The 17,709-nt window shown below is 41.0% G+C and overlaps 1 protein-coding gene across 4 annotated transcripts in view; it reads right to left on the reverse strand.

Moving 5' to 3' along the window:
- The window catches only part of TNRC6B (trinucleotide repeat containing adaptor 6B), a 179,731-nt gene that overhangs the window by 49,174 nt on the left and 112,848 nt on the right, over positions 1 to 17,709 (reverse strand). For all 4 annotated transcript variants that reach the window (XM_087448894.1, XM_014793227.2, XM_087448895.1 and 1 more), the window contains 3 exons: positions 15,983 to 16,070; positions 10,944 to 10,965; positions 2,015 to 2,356 (listed from right to left, as the gene is read on the reverse strand). In XM_087448894.1, the coding sequence (XP_087305020.1) occupies positions 2,015 to 2,356; positions 10,944 to 10,965; positions 15,983 to 16,070 (452 nt within the window). The remainder of the gene's footprint in view (positions 1 to 2,014; positions 2,357 to 10,943; positions 10,966 to 15,982; positions 16,071 to 17,709) is intronic.

Below are 17,709 nucleotides of genomic sequence, written 5' to 3' on the forward strand. Positions count from 1 at the left end.
TTCTTGTACCTTGAGACAATGCAATAACACCCTGAACTGGCTCTGTATCTCCAATCTACTCTAAACGCTCCTGGCTGGAGAAGTTTTTCTGAAGCACACCTTTGATTATACCACTGCTATACTGAAAGCCTTTGACAGTTACTTAGTGTACAAGAATAAAGCCAAACTCTTTGGCCTGGAGTTTGATCATGATGTTTCACGACCTGGAACCAACTGACTTTTCCAGTCTCATATTCCAGTACTTTCTATGTAGATGTCTACATTCCACACTTCTTGACATTCCACAACTTGTGCCTTCTCACCCTGGCACCATTCCACATTGGCATTTACTGTTTTTTCCTCCTGAATTCACACACTGAAATTTGCCCATTTCTCTAGGCCTAGTTTAAACGCCATTTCTTCTGTGAAGCTTTTTTTGAGCTCATCACCTGAAAATAATTTTTCCCTCTCCAGAGCCATTTTGCCTGGTGCTAGAGTATTGGGTTCACTGTCTTCCCTCCCCCATGTTACCGCCTTTTAGGCAGAGACCCCACCTTGCTAACGTTTGAATTCCACACAGTGGCCAGTGCACTGCTGCTCAGTGAGCATCTGCTGAATGATGAATGCCCACCCAGCTAGATGCCAGGGGCAAACAAGCATGAATCAGTCCGTATGCCCAAGGAACTTAATCTGATAAACTAGTCTGGCTCAGCACATATTTTGGTAGAATTTACCATATTTGGTGGGGAAAAAAACGACGTTTCTAACCTGATCATTTCTTCTAAACTTATTTTAGCTCCTTTAACTAAGCAGTTTTAAATCAATATGGAGTTGAAAAAAAATATTATATAGAGCCATATAAAAGTAAGGAAGCACAGAATCTCAAACTCTTGAGATTTAGGGGCCTCCTTGGTTTTAAGAATGTAAACAGGAGATTGTGACTCACACTGGACCCACATCTACATCCAGGCCTGGCTAGACTCAGCTGCAGAAATGCCTAACACAACCGCCCCTCACACACTTCCTCTTGCAACTGGTTGCAATGGGCCAGGAAGGAAGAGCCACAAGGCCTTTCCCTGCCTGCTTTGGGCCACCTGATGGCCACCACAGGGAAGCCTCATGGATAGAGCTTATCTCTGCATGAAGCCTGTGTCATCACGAGGTTTCTTTCCACCCTAACTCTGCACATGAGACAGTGACAGAATTTTCTAGGCAATTCTGTGTTCAAACTTAGAACTAGACTAAAGCATCCTATCATTAACAACCACCGATTCATTGTCCTTGCCAATGCTTGACAGTATTCAAACTCTGAATTTTAATACAGCCTCAAAAAACATTTTAAGAGAGAAGGTGAAATCTGTTAATAAGCTAAAAAAAAAAAAGTATTTGGAAGTTCTTAGCTGTTACCTGATTTAGTGTTCATCTATTAAAAACTCAAAACTTCTAGTAGAACTCTTCAGCTAAAGATCCCTTGTACCTACATACAGTTTTTAGTAAAGCTCAAAATCCCAGGCCTTCTAAAGAAATACTAATTTTAAAAATCTAATAAAAGACTATAAAATGGTATTATTTGATATCCTACCAAGATTCTATATAGTAATCTAAGAGACCACTCTCTCTATACGTGTTCTGAGAGCATAAACATGAGCATTCAAGATTCAGAACAAGCCACAGCACTAGCCCCACTTCCAATCAACCTCTAAGTACACACTTGCAGTGAGAGCAGGAACTATGGAGGCTCGAATTTGGAATGCTCTTGTCTGAGAAGGCAAAAAATGGCTCCAAAGAGTGATGACATACAGCAGCTACATTAGCCTCTCATGCCAAGAGCGCACACTCGCTGGACACTAAAACCCAGCAGCAGAAGAGAAATGCTGATACACATTTCATACTGGGATCCTCTCCCATCTTCTGAATAACCCTAATAGTCTATATAATTCACGGTTTTTGTGGACTTTACACCAGGCAATACCAATGAAGTGCTCTCTCTCTTTAAAGCTGCCATGAATTCAATTCACTGACAATGATGCCTCACCTGGCGCAGTCCCACTCTCACTCTGCAGCAGCGTTCCTGTCACTTGTGCGTTGTTTGGGTTTGCTCCAGGTGCTGTGGAGGAAGGAGGCCCTGCCCCACCCCCAAGGAGCATGCAGGACGGTGGAGGGGGCTGCCCACGTTTTAGTAACACTTTGTGGTCCTGCTGGCAACGGAATCGCGGCGGCACCTCCCGAGGCATGTAGCGGGCGGCGCTTGGCGGTTGTCCGTTCGGCACTGCCACCCTTTTGGCATTGTTGCCACCATTGACTGGTGGCGATGGAGAGCTGCCAATTGGGCTGGCGGCCGTTGGTTGGCTTAAACTTGGTTTCGTCACTTCGGGCACTGAAAGAGAGAGATTGGAGAAGAGGCTTTGAGATCAAATACATTTTTCAAAAGATTATTAAGAAAGATTACATAAGATCGATTCCAATAAGGCAACTCTTCTTTCACCGGACTCTTGAGGAACACGGTCTTTCCAAATTCCTAGCATCTTTTGTTTACTGAAGGTAGGGTGGAGGTGGGGAGTGATGGTGACAAGGATTTAAACACATCACTATCATGGAATTACAGTCCATTAACTAAGGGGGAGAGGGGAGCAATCATCATCCACTCCCCTAAATTGACAGAGGAATTCCCTGAAGGGCTGCCTGGTAGGCCTAAGGTACACATGGGCCCCAGGCAAAGTCTTGGTCAAGGTTCAAGGCTCTCAGCCCAAGGGCCCTTTCCCTTCTCCACATTCTTAATGATCGATCTCTTGGAAACTTTTCCTGAAGTCCCCGGTCTAGGGAGGCTAAGCACCCTTCATTTGTGCTCCTGGAACAGGCTGTCCATCGCTATTTACCATATTATATTGAAAGACTCCATTTACAGTCTCTCCTTCACCAGGCCATACGCCCCTCAAGGACAGGGACTCATCTTTCATCTTTTTTCCTTAGAGCATGACACAGAGTGGACTCCTACAGGGAACCTCAGGCCTGGAGAACCACAAATTCAACTTGTTGGTTTCTACGGCCACCTGAACTCAAAGACTCTTGCTTAGCACTCTGTGTAAATATCAAAAAGTTATAAATCTTTTCGCCTCTGTCAAAAAAAAATTTAAGTGTACCTTATGTTTTTTTCCCAACTCTTTATTGAAATAAAAATTTCAAAATGTAGATACTTTTTCTATTTACTTTAAATAATTTTTTACCTTACTTTTTAAAATGGCAAACAGAAAGTATGGGAATGTGCAGGACAACTGTGAAGTTCTACTCTGCAGGACCCTTTGGCTTTCTGCTCAACCTTAGAGAATGTTCTGGATGTGCACCTCCCTAGCTTCATCCTACCAAAAGACTGCCACCCTTTCCAAGAAAATCTATCTGGCAAATAGAGCCTGGCAGCACTACAGAAATAATCATTGAGCCTGAGAATTCAAATGATTCTGAGGCCAAAATCCCTGACATCCAGAATAACGTTAGGGCCAGCTCTAGTGGCAGCAGCACTGTCACTGCTGAAATGATGCTGGGCCAGCATGTCACTCTTTGAACTGGCTCCTTTATAAGGAGAGATACATCATCAGAAATCAGGGGGCCCAATGTTTGCCCACTGGACATTGGTGAGTACTGTGAGTAACAGGAAAAAAGAGTAGAAGCCTGAAGTAAATTCAAGGCAACCTCTGGCTCTAACCTTAGCCAATCATGAAGCAATAGTGGGCCTCCCAGTAAGGAAGGGAGGTGACGGGATCCATAATCTGTTTTTTTTGTTTTGTTTTGTCAGGATCAATAATCTGATGAGCAGAATAAATGTATGACTTAATAAAGTTAATTGGTCATTATCTAATACTAATATAGTACCCTCTGCATGACCTATAACAGCTGATGATAAATAACTGATAAACAAATGAATAAAGATGAATTATTTAATGATTCATTTTCTATCTGTGCCTGGAAGATTCTGTAGCATATGGCATTCCCAATCCCCTTTCCTCTTATTATGAGAATAAATAAGAAACTGGCAAAGGCTGGGGGGATTTTTCCCAACTGGTTTTTAGGATGGAAGAAGCTATGCTTCTGTGAAGCGAAGCTGCTCTTGCATAAAAGGGCTAGAATCTTCACTTTAAGTTAACCATGTCTGTTACATGCCTTGACTCATTTCCCTAAAATAGAATAAGACACAGTTAGGGCAGCCTACAGGACTGAGGTCTGAACACCAGTTTGACTAACTTTATGACATTCACAGCACAACCAAAGAAATCTAGTGGGTATCACACATTGTGCAAGATTCCCTGCTAAAGCTCCTCAGGGCATTTTCCCACCAGCAGATATAGAATGGATCATAAATAATAAAGTTATTATAAAATGGGACCACCTCTCGCCACTCTCCCTCCAGTACGGTGCCCTATCCTGGGAGATGAGTCATTCAGAACTCCAGGACACAGTCAGAAAAGGCCTGCAGTACATGCTGGGAACAAACTGTGTTTCAGGACTTGAATGAATTCTTCTTCTATTTTTTTATTACAGCTTTCTGTGAATTCAAGAATTGTAAGCATTTAAAAGTCAATCACAACTCTAGACACTAACTAGAGAGCAACGCAACTAGTGGACAGGGGGCCTAACCCAACCTGCTTTCCAAAGTCCAAACTGAAGCCATCAGAATCAGTGTGTATAAATAAAATTATAAAAAAAAAAAAAAAAAAAAAAAAGGGCCGGCCCCGTGGCTTAGCGGTTAAGTGCGTGCGCTCCGCTGCTGGCGGCCTGGGTTCAGATCCCGGGCGCGCACCGACGCACCGCTTCTCCGGCCATGCTGAGGCCGCGTCCCACATACAGCAACTGGAAGGATGTGCAGCTATGACATACAACTATCTACTGGGGCTTTGGGGGAAAAATAAATAAATAAAATTATAAAAAAAAAAAAAAAAAAAAAGAATCAGTGTGTGCACCACGTCATGTTCCAGAATGTTAGACAACAACAGAGGAGAGGGAAATTATGATTAAGACTGAATTACTTTTCAGCCCCTCTCTTCTCTCTTCTGAATCTTAATGATTCGTAGGTTGCAGTGCAAATATTTCTAAAGATGAGCTGCTCAAAATAAGGGCATAGTTTCTTATTTTCCAGAGAAAAGGTCTGTGGTTTAAACATTATCTCTGTATCAAAGGGAAATAAAGACATCGTGAAAAATGCTGGGTATCCTATTTTCTAATTTCCATTCATTTACTTCCAAAATTATTTTTTCCTCTAATGATGGAATCTTTTTTCCCTTCCCTGACGCCTTTATTAACTATTCTCATCTTACGGTTTGAACTTCTAATTGCCTCTATTTCTGAAAAACTTCAAGAAGATGCTACTTTTTCAGATAAAAGTATTCTTTGAGAAAATTCAGAAATAGGCAGGGCCAATACAAATTACTGTGTTCTTTATACCTTGATGGTACCAAACATTAAAAAAATCTAGAGGGCCGGCTCCGTGGCTTAGCGGTTAAGTGCGTGCGCTCTGATGCTGGCGGCCCGGGTTCGGATCCCGGGCACGCCCCAGGGCACCACTTCTCCGTCCAACGCGAGGCCGAGTCCCACGTACAGCAACTAGAAGGATGTGAACCTACGACATACAACTATCTACTGGGGCTTTGGGGGGAAAAAAATGAATAAATAAAATCTTTAAAAAAAAAAAAAAAAAAAAAAAAAAAAAAATCTAGAAATATTTTTAAAGTAGCAGTTAAAATATAAATAAGCCCTATAAAAGACACATCTAGAAAATTTTAGACTGCAAATTTCTTGGTGAATAATAATCAGTTACAATGCAATGCAAAAAAATCTCAAAGACTAATGACACACAGAGTGGCCGACGTGCACTGAACGATTTTCAGTAACCTCTAAGCATTGTTTCCATTTCTTTACTTTCCACTCACTCCTCAAACTCAACGCACACTGGCTTTTGCCATAAATCTCCCTGGAAACTTCTCTCCTCATTAAATCACTAGTGATCATCATTGCCAGTCTAATGGGCACTCGTTGGACCTTTTCTTCTTTGACTTTTCTACAACTTCTGACACTACTAGCCATTCGCCCCCTCTCTGCTTTTGTGAGACACGCTGAGACCCACTCCCGCTAGCTCTTCACCTCTTCCTTTCTTTCTTCCTTTGTGGGCTTCTCATACTCTTGATCAGAGGTCGGCAAACTTTTTCTGCAAAGGGCCAGATAGTAAATATTTTAGGCTTTGCTGGCCACACAGTCTTTGCTGTAATGACAACTGCACACCTGTAGCGCGAAAGCAGCCATGGACAATGTATAAATGAATGAGTGTGGCTGTGTTCCAACAAAACTTTATTGATGACACTGAAATATGAATTTCATATCATTTTCATTGCCATAAAATATCGTTCTTTTATTTTTTTCTAATCATTTAAAAATGTAAAAAACATTCCTAGCTCACGGGTAGTACTCAGCAACGCCTGCTTTTGACTATTCCCTTAAACAGAGTTTCAAAATGGCAGCTGAATTTGGTCAGGAGTTGTGTCTTTTTAAAAATCTGAATGTGAAGGTGACACCTGCACCCTTCCCACATTTAAGTTACTTTAGTACAAACTCTCCCACGCTTAGGCTTTAACTATCACTTATGCATAAATGTTTTCCAAATCAGTATCTCCAACTCAGATCCCTTGCACCCCTCCCCTCATCTTCAAACTTGTTCCCCTGCTCCCCACCCCATTATCTCCCAGCTCAAGGAATGGAGTCAACTCCCAACCAGCTGCTCAAGTCAGAAACCTGGAAGGAGTCTTAGGCTTCGCCCTTCCCACCCCCCCACTATTTTCCAATCAATAATAAATTCTATTGAACCAAAGCACCTCTCTAATGGATTCACTCCTCTCCACCACCAATGCTCCTAACCAGGTTCAAGTCCATACGACCTCCCATCTGAACTATTCTGTGCCCACCTATTTGAACCATATGTCTTATAATACCTCACATTCATTCACTCTCTAGAGGCAGCTAGTTCTATCTCTGAACAAATGACTCCCACCAGAGTGTTAGAACACACAGGTGTCTATACAAGGTGTGAGCGACATTGCAAGTAGCTTAGTTTGTAAATTACTTACTTGGGGGAAAAAAACCCACCTCAAATATTAATAAATTAGAGTAGGCTCAAAGTTATCCCCGGGCCGGCCCCGTGGCTTAGCGGTTAAGTGTGCGCGCTCCGCTACTGGCGGCCCGGGTTCGGATCCCGGGCGTGCACCGACGCACCGCTTCTCCGGCCATGCCGAGGCCGCATCCCACATATGGCAACTAGAAGGATGTGCAACTATGACATACAACTATCTACTGGGGCTTTGGGGAAAAAAAAAAAAGGAGGAGGATTGGCAATAGATGTTAGCTCAGAGCCGGTCTTCCTCAGCAAAGAGAGGAGGATTAGCACGCATGTTAGCTCAGGGCTGATCTTCCTCACAAAAAAAAAAAAAAAAGGTTATCCCAAGCACCACTATGCACTCACTATAACATATCTTCTGGAATAGGCTCAAAAGACAGACAGAGTTGTGGCCCATATACTGCAATAGTCCATCACCCCAGGTATGCTGATGGGAAGGTGCTGTCCCTCAGCTGTGTTCCAGTGGGGTAAAGGTTATAAGTTACTGCTTTGCACAACAATATTTAAAATGTTTAACTTACATTGAGTTGGAAGCTTTTCCTTGCTGCTTTGACTCACCATCCGTACTTTTGGGATCAGATTAAGTCTCACTGAACAAAACTTCCGAGAGACATTTACCAAGGAACTGCTAAGTGTCAGGGACCAGAGCCCTTCAAAATCTTTGAAAACAACAATTCCCTGAGTTTCCCCAGCTGGAAAGTCTTCCCTGGGGGTTAAAGTTCCCCCAGTGTTTAACCCTCCCAGAGGTGACACAGGTTCAAATTCCTTGACCCATGTGGCCCAAACTCCACATGGTCCAGAGATGGATCTCTGTTCCCTTCCACGGTGTGGTGCCCGTTACACGAACTGCAAATCCCTGCCTAGACACTGTGTTTCCACTAATGCAGCTTAAGGTCATGTTAGTTTTCATGAATCAGTCATTTCATACTAATAAATCCCATTAAGCCAACTATCACCCTAATATCGTTTTAACAAGGCTAAATTGCTATGTTCGAATTCCTCCTTTAGATAGTCTATCTTTTTAATCCTAATCTTATCCTTCATCCCTGTTAAATCTGCTCTATTAGACCAACTCCATAAACTCTTTCAATTCTGAGTCTAACATCCAACGAAGGGGGAAGTCAGCTTCTACCTTAAGTGCTTTTTAGCATTTATGACCCAGGCAGCAGACCCAGCTCTAGCCCATGTCTTCATATAACCTCCACTTGAAATCCTTGTCCTAGTCTCTCCAGAACTCTCCCCCCACGTTTTTTTAATGATGGAAGATAAAAGAAGAACACATAATGAATCTACTTTTTCTCCGAAATATGGACAAATCTTACAACCAGAGACCTGGCACCAAAACAGTCTTTCTTTTTTCTTATAGAGTCTGTTGGGGAAAGATGGGTGGATTCAGAGTTAAGGGGAGACTGCTTGAGGAAGGCAACATCTTTGGGAAGAGGAATAGGACCCAGAAACATCAGCTGAGGGAAGAGAAGAAGAATGGGATTTAGGGTGCTCAGGCAGGCTCTTGGGAACAAAGATGAAGATGTGGTTATAAAATGAGATTAAAAAAAAAGTAGAAAGATCAGGGCCTCCCTCTACTTATGGTCTAACATATCCCAGGGATAATTTTTATTTTTACTCTCTGTCTACTCCCTGGTTCTAACAATTAAATCCCTTAGGAGATCCAAAACAGGCTCTCAGCTCACTTTCGGATTATTTTAATTTTTGATGGGGTGGGATGGTGTGGGGTGTGGGACAATATGGAAACTGTGAGGCTGTATTCCATTCTATGGTAGGTATAAGAAAGACCATAAATGGAGGGAAAATTTGGTAGTAGGTAAAAAAAGAAAGTTTGAGTTTTAAGACTGTGGCATAGGAAAGAGGAATGTGTTTCTGAGAACAGATCTGGTACCAAAAGAAAGAAAGAAAGAAAAATCTGAGAAAGAATGCCTAATGGATTTTCAGTTTTCCAACAGAAACACCACTTGCCAAACAGAGCAGCTTGTTTCTATAGCTCAGCTGGTATTTGGCTTCAGCAGCAGTAGAGTTGTGGCCCGGCCTAGGAACCCAACCACCACGTTCCAGCAACCACAGAGCCTGGATTTTCCAAGAAAATGCCAATTTTCTATCTGTTTTCCCCATAAATCATCAACAAGTCCTATAAATATACTTATATGCCCAAATCCCTTCCTAGACAGTATGTTGGTTTAGAAAATATGTACCACCATCAATAACTCTATTTCTATGTAAAGCATAATTTATATTTCCAACAAGTAATTTACAAAGATACTTCCAAAATAAACCTACTTCTGGGTTGGGAACTGGCTGAAAGTAAAAGGGGAGAACACTATTCTAACTAATTAACATAATTATAACTAATAACAGTTCCTCTGAGTTTATGTTATAAATCACTACGAAGTCCCAGACTACATTCTCCTTTGAAATGCCTCTTGACTAGAAATCTATTACAGTAATGTCTAGTCATCTGAGAATTTGTTTTCCAGAACTACGTTTCCTAAGAAACTAGCACGGTATTAGTCTTCCATCACGGTGTGACATGCTTTGGCCTGGTGATCCAACAAAACCAAACAAAACTATGAAGAAATCAACCATTAGAGGGCCTCCCATCAAGCCTTGGCCTCTCCATCACCCTTACCTTCCCCCAAGTTATCACAGTCACATCTGATTCCCTTCAACCAGTGCAGTGGTTCTCAACCTGAGAAACATATTGGGGTCACCTGCAGAGCTTCTCAAAATACATCTGCTAAGGCTGTGGGCTGGGACCATGAGGGTTTGGGAGGAGGCCTGGGCTTGTGTATTTTGACAAGTCTATGCAAATGATGCTAATGCAGATGCTACCTGAGAACCACAATACTTAAGTGAGCAAGGATAGGAGCTAGAACATTGGTCTCATGGAGTTAAGTCTCCCATTCTTAAGTGGAACTGATGGAAAGTGTGACGATCACCAGACAAGACTGCATAATCAAAATTAACAAAAGAGAAGGAATTGAAAACACACAGACCATTAGCTTGAGAATGCCCTGAGGGACATCAGCTTCTGTTTACAATACATTACTACTTTTGAACAAAGCCAGAATTATCTTTTTAAAAAGCATATTCCAGGGGCCAGCCTGGTGGCGCAAGCGGTTAAGTGCGTGCGCTCCGCTGCGGCGGCCCGGGGTTCGCCGGTTTGGATCCCGGGCGCGCACCGACGCACCACTTGTTAAGCCATGCTGTGGTGGCGTCCCATATAAAGTAGAGGAAGATGAACACGGATGTTAGCCCAGGGCCAGTCTTCCTCAGCAAAAAAGGGGAGGACTGGCATCGGATGTTAGCTCAGGGCTGGTCTTCCTCACAAAAGAAAAATAAATAAATAAATAAAAGCATATTCCAGGCTCTAGCTCAGAAGACAGTGTGACCATCCTAGATAAAACACTCATTTTCAGACTCAATGCATGTCATGGATCAAGGCGGTTAACAACCCTCTGCAGTTCCTATCCGTAAATTGAGGGCTAGTGTTTTGTTTTCGTTATCGTTCTCAGAAAAGTTCTGAAAAGGTTCAGTTCAAAATCATGACCCCAATACTTTCAAAACAGGGTATTACTTTGTCTAATCTTTTTGCCTCCTAAAAATTTTAAGGCCAACTAGAAACACTACTATAAGTACTGTTAATTCGTCACTTCTGTTCTTCAGTGACTGCAAACAACCAACCTTAATTACTCTACACCCACTCTCACTTATCAAGTGGATTGGAGGCTGAGTCAGCAACAGTGTAAAATCTAAGCACAAAAGAATATAAATCTAAAAAGGAAAAAAAAAATCTTACCTTTGGTTTTTTGTTCCGTGACCTACAAAATAAATTAACAGACATAAGTAAATGAGATTTGCTTTCTAATTCAGTACTATATTATAAGACTACTTTAATTCTGGTAACTCCAGTAATCCAAACTGTCAGATACAAAGGCATAGTTAAAATCCAGAAAAAGCAGCTGGGAGTCAGTTCAGATATCCTTCTAAAGAAAATGTTCATATGTCCAGCTATAACTTACATGACCATTGTTAGGAAGAATACTAAAAATTAAGACAAAAAGCAGTCCACTCTCACTAAATGATCAGGTCCCTGGTCTGGGAATGCTGTTACCATTTTGACTGCTATGACTAGAGAAAAGTAAATGGATGTGGCCCAGAAACTAAATTAGCCATAGAGACAAAAGATTCCCCTATGAGTATGGACTCAAATACTGGGTGCCCATCATCAGAGGCATTAGAGGTCATGGTAGGAAAGCAGGATTCAAAACCAAGCTGTGATACTTCCTGGCTGTGTGATCTCAGTTTTGTATTTATCTGTTGACTGGAGATAATAATAGTGTCTCCTTGTAAAGGGCTGTTGTAAGGATTAAATCAGATAGCCTATGCCAATGCTCAATAACTGTTTGGTTTTATTATCAAAGTTTATGTAAAATAACATGAAACAGAGCAATAAGATTGATATGTAAATTTTGAACAAATAAAGACTGCTTTGTTAAAAGTATTTCTTTATATAGTAACTAATACATCTATGGAAGTGGAAGTGATTAACCTAAAAGGTTGGACATGCTGAATATAATAACGGGTTTTTAGAGAGTTTAGAAACGAGGATTGGGAGCCACATGGAAAACTGTTCCTGCTATTAAGAGGGGAAATAAAGGAGGGCACCTAATTATACATGCCCTATAATATTAAAACAAAACCATAAAAGGTCATGCATAAGAAAAACATCCCAAAGGAAATGTGCCAGAATTCCAGTAGGGGTAATATTACCTTATTGAGACCATGGGTGATTTTGACCCCCTTTTCTCAACTCTTAATTTCCTAAAGCATTTTTATATTGGTTCTCTGACTTTTGTAACAAAAATATTCATATAGAAAAGAAGAGGTTTGGTTATTTGTGGCTGGTACTCATAGTAAGTTACTGCTATGGGTGTTCATGAAAACACGTTTATCTTTGGAGGGTATGTCCCATAGCTAACCAGCCCACTTCATGATGGATTCCAGCACACCACTGTCAGACAATGAACCTGAGTTGAATAATCTACTTGGATGACCTCCTGGAGTGTTTCTTACATTCTTGCATTAAAGACAAGCTAATTCTACTGTATTGAATTTGTGGTAGACAGTGTCTTAAAATGAATGTGTTTCCCAGTACTAATTGTTACAAAATTCAATTCTACTGTATAATTTTTCTATAACCTCACTTATCCAAGAATGAACTGATTTGTATTCACATACTAATTCCTTAAGGCAATTTAAGGTTTATACCCTTGTAAATATTTCTTAGAATGCCATTTTGAAGATCATTTACAGAGGAAGTCAATGCCTTCCCAAGTTGTAGGAAACAAACCCAAATAACGTCAAATGTGTCCTGGGCCGGCCCCGTGGCTTAGGGGTTAAGTGTACGCGCTCTGCTACTGGCGGCCCGGTTTCAGATCCCGGGCGCGCACCGACATACCGCTTCTCTGGCCATGCTGAGGCCGCATCCCACATACAGCAACTAGAAGGATGTGCAACTATGACGTACGACTATCGACTGGGGCTTTGGGGAAGAAAAAGAAGGAGGATTGGCAATAGATGTTAGCTCAGAGCCGGTCTTCCTCAGCAAAAAGAGGAGGATTAGCATGGATGTTAGCTCAGGGCTGATCTTCCTCACACACACACACAAAAAATAATAATAATAATAATAATAATGTCAAATGTGTCTTATAATGTGGGTTCTGTTAAAAGGGCTGTCCCCCAGACGGTGAAAAGCTGGATGATCAAAGCATGTGCTCTGCCAATACTAAACAAGGGTCCTTTAGCAGCATCAGCCTAATGAATGTGAATGGAATCCTTCTTTGACACCTCTCTCCTGAATGGAGATCCAGTTTACTCAGCAACGGCTTTGGGAAGAGCAAAATGCCACAACCGCTGAACACAACAGAAAAAAGCTCATGTTTAATTTCTGTGTGAAAATAATTTAATTTAGCTTTAACTAAAAGTCAATTATTCAAGAAAATCACATTGTCAGCATTCATTCTTGACCATTCACTTATTAAACAAATATTTTTTGAATGACTCTTATGCACCTGGCACTGCCCTGCTTACTGGAAATACAAATATTAATAAAACCTCGAGAAGCTTACAGTCAGCCTAATGGGGAAAACAGACACGAAGAGATGATTATAAAGCAAGGAGGTAAGCAGCGAGAAAGATGTGGAAGCACTAAGAGGCACCACAAATGTGTGCTGACTGAATGAATGAATGACCACAAAATGGAACCTCCGGCACGTTCTCTACAATTCTTTGCATCATAGCACATTTTATGCCTCCTAGTTGAGGCGCTGTGTCTACAATAAGGTTGGAAACCACTAAGACAATCACATGGTACTTTGTGCTCTCTCCTTAAAACTGCTAAATCAGAATTTAATTCTGAAATTACACAATGGTTCAGCATGGTAAAACAATATTGAAGGCCATGCGTTAGCCTCGATCTTGTCTGCCAATCTAGAACATTTCTGAACAAAAATGACTGAATTTTTATTGTTCATAATTACCCATTTGAAATTTTATTTACGGTGACTTTCCTCTTTGCTATAACTTCTTAATCACTTCTTAATGCAGATGCAAGCACACAGGGGAGACCGTCCAGCTGTATAAACGACTTTCTCTGCATAAATAATCCCAATTTACTTTTGAATAAACCCACACCATCTTTTATTCGAAATTTTTTTTCTATGAGTGGGGTCCACAATGAAAGTTTACAGATGCATATTTTATTTTATTTTATTTTTTATTTTTGTGAGGAAGATCAGCCCTGAGCTAACATCCATGCCAATTCTCCTCTTTTTGCTGAGGAAGACCGGCTCTGAGCTAACATCCACTGCCAATCCTCCTCCTTTTTTTTTCCCCAAAGCCCCAGTAGATTGTTGTATGTCACAGTTGCACATCCTTTTAGTTGCTGTATGTGGGACGCGGCCTCAGCATGGCCGGAGAAGCGGTGTGTCGGTGTGCGCCTGGGATCTGAACCCAGGCCGTCAGTAGCAGAGCATGCGCACTTAACCGCTAAGCCACGGGGCCGGCCCCAGATGCATATTTTATTAATCACTTCTAGATACTGATATTTTCAGGTTAAGAAAACACTGTTATCTATGTGAAGAACAAAGATGGACTGTACATTGCCTAAAACAATCGTTCTATTCGGCATCTTGTTACCAGCCTTTGCTCAAGTTCCCCAGACTATTAACCATCCATTCCCACATACTGCAAAATCCAATTTTTGTACCAATTTAGTAGATGAAACGTGCATGTTCTAAAGGAAAGAAAGCCTTCACTGAGGTTCACTCTCCCATCACTCCAGTTGGAGGGTCAGCATGTGCAGGGCACAGGGGTAATGCCCCAACACCTTACAGCTGGTAGACCTGCATGTTGCAACCTCAATGACAAGGAATGTGGCTGCATACCCAAAACAAAGTAAAAAAAGGACTCTGTGTCATTATCTGACAACTTCATTCAGACTCTTAGTATACCATTTTAGAGAATTCTAACAAGCTCAGATTAGAAGAAACAGATTAGAAGCAGGTACCCTGATAGCATGAAGATGTGATGGTGAGCACACCACTATTAATAGAAACAGAAACACAAAAGCAGACGAAATCTTAAAGAGCACAGCGGTCTATTATAGCACCAAACAACAATGAATACTCCTTTTAATTAAATATTCAAGAAAAGATAAATTACATTTCATATGTTTAACATGGCAGGTTCATATGCAATCCAATTCAGAAAATACTTCCAGTATTGCTTTTTACGCTGGCACTCATAAATGATCTATTTCAATAACTCAGAAAACTGAATTATGGGAAATGCTACAGTCAACAACGCTAGGAAAACTTGTGGGGTCCCTTATACCTTGCATTGGCTTGTGTTCGACTGCCCTGACTCTGTTCTCAATCTAAAGTTCCCGTTGAACCCTGTACCAGTTTCCATCTCCCTAAACGTAGCTTCAATAACCTCGTACCAGAGGAGGGACCCTCAAACCTACCTCACTGTGAGGCCCTGCTTCCTAAGTGCTTCAGGTAGTGTTAACAAGAACTGGAGGCAAATCACTTTGCCTCCAAAAAAGGCACCAAAGCAACCCTGCCGAGCCAGAGCCCAAGTCAGGCAAAGCTAAAAGAGTGGCGAGGTGAGGGAAATAAGATCAGACAGTGGCCAGGGCAGAGGGGCATGCTCTGCAGCCAATGGGGCTGGGCAGGGGGTCTAACCACTCTCTGCTCCAGACAGCCTGTCAAACACTTCAACTAAGACCTGACAGTTGACAGCTCTCCGCCCTATGCCTTTTTTCCTTTAGCACTTCTTTTTCCCTAAGCAAATTCCTCAAAGCCATGCAATGCTATCTTCCCCAAAGCACGAAGCAGGCCCAGGGATCCTCTTTGAGGGAGGTTTCTTTATGGAGTTATCAAAAGGCAGACTCATATAAATGACAACGCTGGAGGTGGACCAAAAGGAGAACACCAACTCCGGCAAGACTGAAAAGTTATTGCTTAAGAAAACGGAGATTGATTACGATACAAATAAGGAAAAACGACAAGAATTTAAGTGTCAGTAACTCTCTTGCCTTTCTCAATATTGCTTGCTGCTGTTTTCATAACATCAGCTGCAGGACATCATTTAATATCTACGTTATGGTAACAGATGCAGGTCTTTAACTTTCTCCCACTTTCAAATTGTGAAACTTTTAAGTAAACTGATGCCTCAAGTAGCATTATGAAGATGTCAGGTATCCAAGCCAAGACAGTTACTTGTTCTGGATGCTTGGCGGATGTAAAGACAGACTCATTTGATTAAACCCACCTTCTGAGTGGCTTCTTTTTTCTTTTTATCCTCTTTCTTCCTTTTCTTGTCTTCCATTAACTGTTCTTCCCTTTCTTGCTCCTTCTCTCTGTTAAAGTAATGTCACACCAGAAGGTTAGACATCTATATTCACAGTCTACTTGCATAGCAAATTAAATGCTTGTAGATGGTGTGCAAGGCAACAATTCATCTCTGTGCCTGAGCAGAACACAATACTTTACTTAAACTAAGAGTATGCATAAAACTCACCACATTTAGTTATCCCCATATTCTGCTTTGTCACCCCTTTTGCAAAACATGACATTAAATTTGGTTTCAAAGAAGTCCATTAAAGTGAGCTTATAATGTTTTCCTAAAAGAACACATATACACACAGGATTAATGTATTTCCACTCAACAAAGAACCTGATTTGAATACATGACACCATCCAGCTGGCTTCTGGCAATATTCTTCACAAATAATGTAGCATATACTAATTCAATTATGGTACACAGGTATTTATCATAATTTAGGTGTTTTCCTGTGACATCTTCAGAGTGGTGAACACAAAACCGCATTCTATATTCCATATTTTTCTTCTACATTATTAATACTATATGTTTTATGTGTTTTCTACTTGTGTTTTTAAGGCAGGACTGTGTGTCCTATAAATCCATGTATTCTCTATGGGGTGAGTTCACAGTTACATTCTCCTGCACATCTGAATTAAGACAATCGAGTTTTGCTCCCCTCAATTAGAATAAAAGTGATACACAATAACAAACTTTCCAGTTGCAGAAATGTGCTGAATCTTAAGAAATTAAGTAATTTATAACTCATATTTGAAAAGTAACTTTAAAATGTAATATTTATTCTAATATATTAAATAATATATTCTAATACTCTAATGTAATATATATAGAAAGCTGCCAACTTCCACTCTATGTGTCAACTGGGAAAAATGCATAAGCAACCACTGGTGTAACTTCAAAGCTCAAGGCAGAAAACCCCAGACGCCACGCGTACTGAATTTCAGAGCTGGAAGGAGAGTCAAAGATCTAGTTTCCAGTCCCCCAGAGTATGGAACAGATACGCCTGCAGTACTTGTGATTTTAGGTGACCCAACACAGCAAATCCATGGTTTCACAGATATCATCTAGAACAAGGCGAAGTTAAAAGTCAGACAAATTAAAGAAAAATGTTAAGTAAATAATGCAGATGTGGTAAAAATCACAAAGATGGTACCTGAAGGATTCAAGTTTGGGGAGTGGAAGTCACTCAACCTGTACAAAAGGAACTGAGGACCAACACTGAGGTACGCCCACATGAATAGGTAATTAATGCTTTATTTATAGAAAACAAGAACTAAACAGAAAAATAAGTGTTTTACCTACATGTCAAGTTTTCTGTGGCTCTGTCCACATTCATGAATACTGGCCTTTCTCCTTCTGTAACTCTGGGCATAAATACACAAAAGCCTAATGTGCACAATTCACACTCAAAAGATAACTTCCATGAAAACTTTAAAAATATAATCAAGGAAGAGATTTCACTGAAATTTCCTTAGGTTTAAGGCTGGATTTCTTTGGAGTCAGATTATGCGTACATCAGGCTACGTGTGAAGCTCTTGGTGAAAATCCATTTGCAGCAGTGCACTGCTTTAAGAAAACGGATTTACAAAAATTGGCAAGATGGCTGCTGACCATCTAAGGTAGGCTGGCCACGGATCCTGTTGTATTTGGCTCCT

Source organism: Ceratotherium simum, chromosome 25 (genome assembly GCF_057802395.1).
Source record: "Ceratotherium simum simum isolate JZ-2026a chromosome 25, ASM5780239v1, whole genome shotgun sequence".
Lineage (NCBI taxonomy): Eukaryota > Metazoa > Chordata > Mammalia > Perissodactyla > Rhinocerotidae > Ceratotherium > Ceratotherium simum.